Here is a 2284-nt window from a genome sequence, read left to right as displayed (position 1 = left end):
TTATATCCCGGCACGTCGCACAGAACAACTCATCTGCGCGTCCTCAGGACACCAAGACGCCCTCGCACTAATAAATCACAGCACAGATCTCCATGGCAGTACATGATAGCATATGGCCCCGGCACAGCACACATACCAGCTCACCTGTGCGTCCTAAGGACGCCAAGACGCTCCCGTACTACTAAAGCATAACAGATCTCCATGTCAGTATAGGACACCATGTTGGCTTTCGAACATCGCACAACACAGCCCATCTGTGCACCCTAAGCACTGGCACCAATGCTCGTTCGCGCCAAAACTTGTGCGCCCCACGCTACTCGTTAATTTTGTAGGAATGTGAAAACTTTACGAAAATATTTGACGTCGCTTGATTTATAATTTTTTGGCCAAGTGAAATGCCACTAATGTGAATATGATTGGTCAAATATACGAAACGGGGCAGAATGCCCTGTTTGGCACGCCGTTTTCACATACCGTAATGATACATTTGTCAAAGAGGGCATTTTGCCCCCCTTGACCGCGAAAGGGTTAAAAGCTCATAAATTTCAACGGACATTGAAGATGAGAATAAAACAACCACGACTGGAATTATCAGAATCTCGTCTTTCTTATTGTTAAGCGCAACACATTAATTGAGTACTATTCGGCCATCAGTGGCGGTTTAAAATTACCATCTTTTTTCGTCGTGTGCCAGTTTAAGACAATTTTAAACTTGACTTGAGTATGGACAAGAGGCTTTTATGTACGATCGTGCACGTACTGTTGAATTTCTGTAAATTCCGATTAGAACCCACGTAAAATTATAACCTTGACTTGGATCAAAATAGATGGTGTATTAAAATCCGGAGTATTTTGAAGCTCACCTCGAACAGAGCCGTATCACTGCTAGCAACTTCTGACTGCTGCTGCACTAGCACCAATTCGCTCTCCATGCCTTGTTCCTCTTCGTGTTTGTGCTCGTTCTCGTGGTTGTGATCGTGGTATTGCTTTTGATGAAGCCCCTGGTCCTGGTGGTGCATACCACTCGCTGTCGTTTTTGTAGAAATTCTGTCTCTCTGCGATTTTGTTGTTCGCTTCGGCGCGTTTCGTTGGGAGGGCTGGTCAGGTTGCTGAAGCATCTCACGCGCTAACAATCTACCAGCCACTGTCTTGGTTTTTCTTTTCCTACTCTGCTTGTGTTGGCGAGCAGGCAGAAGCAAGATATCGTGCTGTACTGTCCCCTTGTATCGCAGCCAAGAAGCCTTTTTGACGGTGGCGGAAACTCCATTGTGTTGGAAATTGTGTAGCTTCTCGTGCATTTTTACAAGATTTAACGGAAAAATGCCGCAGCTCTGAAATCCAGATGAGATATTGCTGTTGAAATTGCAACTTGTCCACGCTAGTGCGGCCATTTGAAGAGCCTTTTCCTTGCTAATAGTATTAATCCCGTTAGCTCGAATGATAGCATCAATAAGATCTTGGAGCGTATTTTTGAACGAAGAAAACATGGCAGTATCCAATGGCTGCAGTAAGTGTGTGCCGTTGGCAGGTAGGCACACCAATCTGATCTGCATCCGATCAGCGGTCTCAACTATTTCGGTTGCAATATGAGATCAACAGCCATCCATGACGAGAAGTAGCGGTCGCTTGACAGGTGTGGGCACCGACAAAGCGAAAAAAAAACAATCCATTTTGCGAATAGCGTCGCTGTCATAAATGCCTTTGGGGTAGCTGTCACTGCTGCTCCATGAATACTGCATTGCTCTAAGAGGTCTTTCTCCACACGCTCACCGGGTAGAATGAAAAACGGAGGAACGACGAAACCACTAGCGCTACCGCACGCTACAATCGAGAGGTGAAAGCTGGTAGTAGGATCCGTATGCCAGACGTTCTTGGATCCTTTAAGTGCTATGACCCGTGTGGTTTTACGAGAGCTTTCAAATGCAGTTTCGTCCATGTTGAAAACGCTCCCATCCATGTTCTCCTCCACGATAACCTTAGCAAAAAACCTGAAAAGTGTAGCCACCTCCAACTCAGTCACAGCATTGCGCACCCTTGACACCGACTGAGAAGCACGAGAGCTCAAGTCATGAAATCTTCCTTTAAACCGACGGTACCATCCCATGCCTACTGGGTAGCCTGTAGCTAGCTTGGAAATCTGTTGAGCTTTTCTGACGATATCCTTCCTTCCAACCGGAGCTCCCTCAACTTGTTGACCCACAACCCATTCGTGAATACTTTTTTCGGCTTCCTTGGGCAGAGTGGGATCAGGTCCGCGCCGTTTGCTGAAGGTGTACGGGCCATC

General features: G+C 46.5%; 1 protein-coding gene across 1 annotated transcript; it reads right to left on the bottom strand.

Annotated features, from left to right (window-relative positions):
• Positions 1-43: 43 nt before the first annotated feature.
• On the bottom strand, positions 44-1298 carry PITG_12449 (uncharacterized protein; the record flags this gene model as incomplete). The annotated part of the gene is made up of 3 exons (XM_002900292.1): positions 44-67; positions 137-178; positions 864-1298. The coding sequence occupies 3 exons, from the start codon at positions 1296-1298 to the stop codon at positions 44-46; spliced, it is 501 nt and encodes a 166-aa protein (XP_002900338.1).
• Positions 1299-2284: the final 986 nt, after the last annotated feature.

The sequence above is a fragment of the Phytophthora infestans genome, genomic scaffold, assembly GCF_000142945.1.
Source record: "Phytophthora infestans T30-4 supercont1.26 genomic scaffold, whole genome shotgun sequence".
Lineage (NCBI taxonomy): Eukaryota > Oomycota > Peronosporomycetes > Peronosporales > Peronosporaceae > Phytophthora > Phytophthora infestans.
This window is presented reverse-complemented; position numbering and strand designations above follow the sequence as displayed.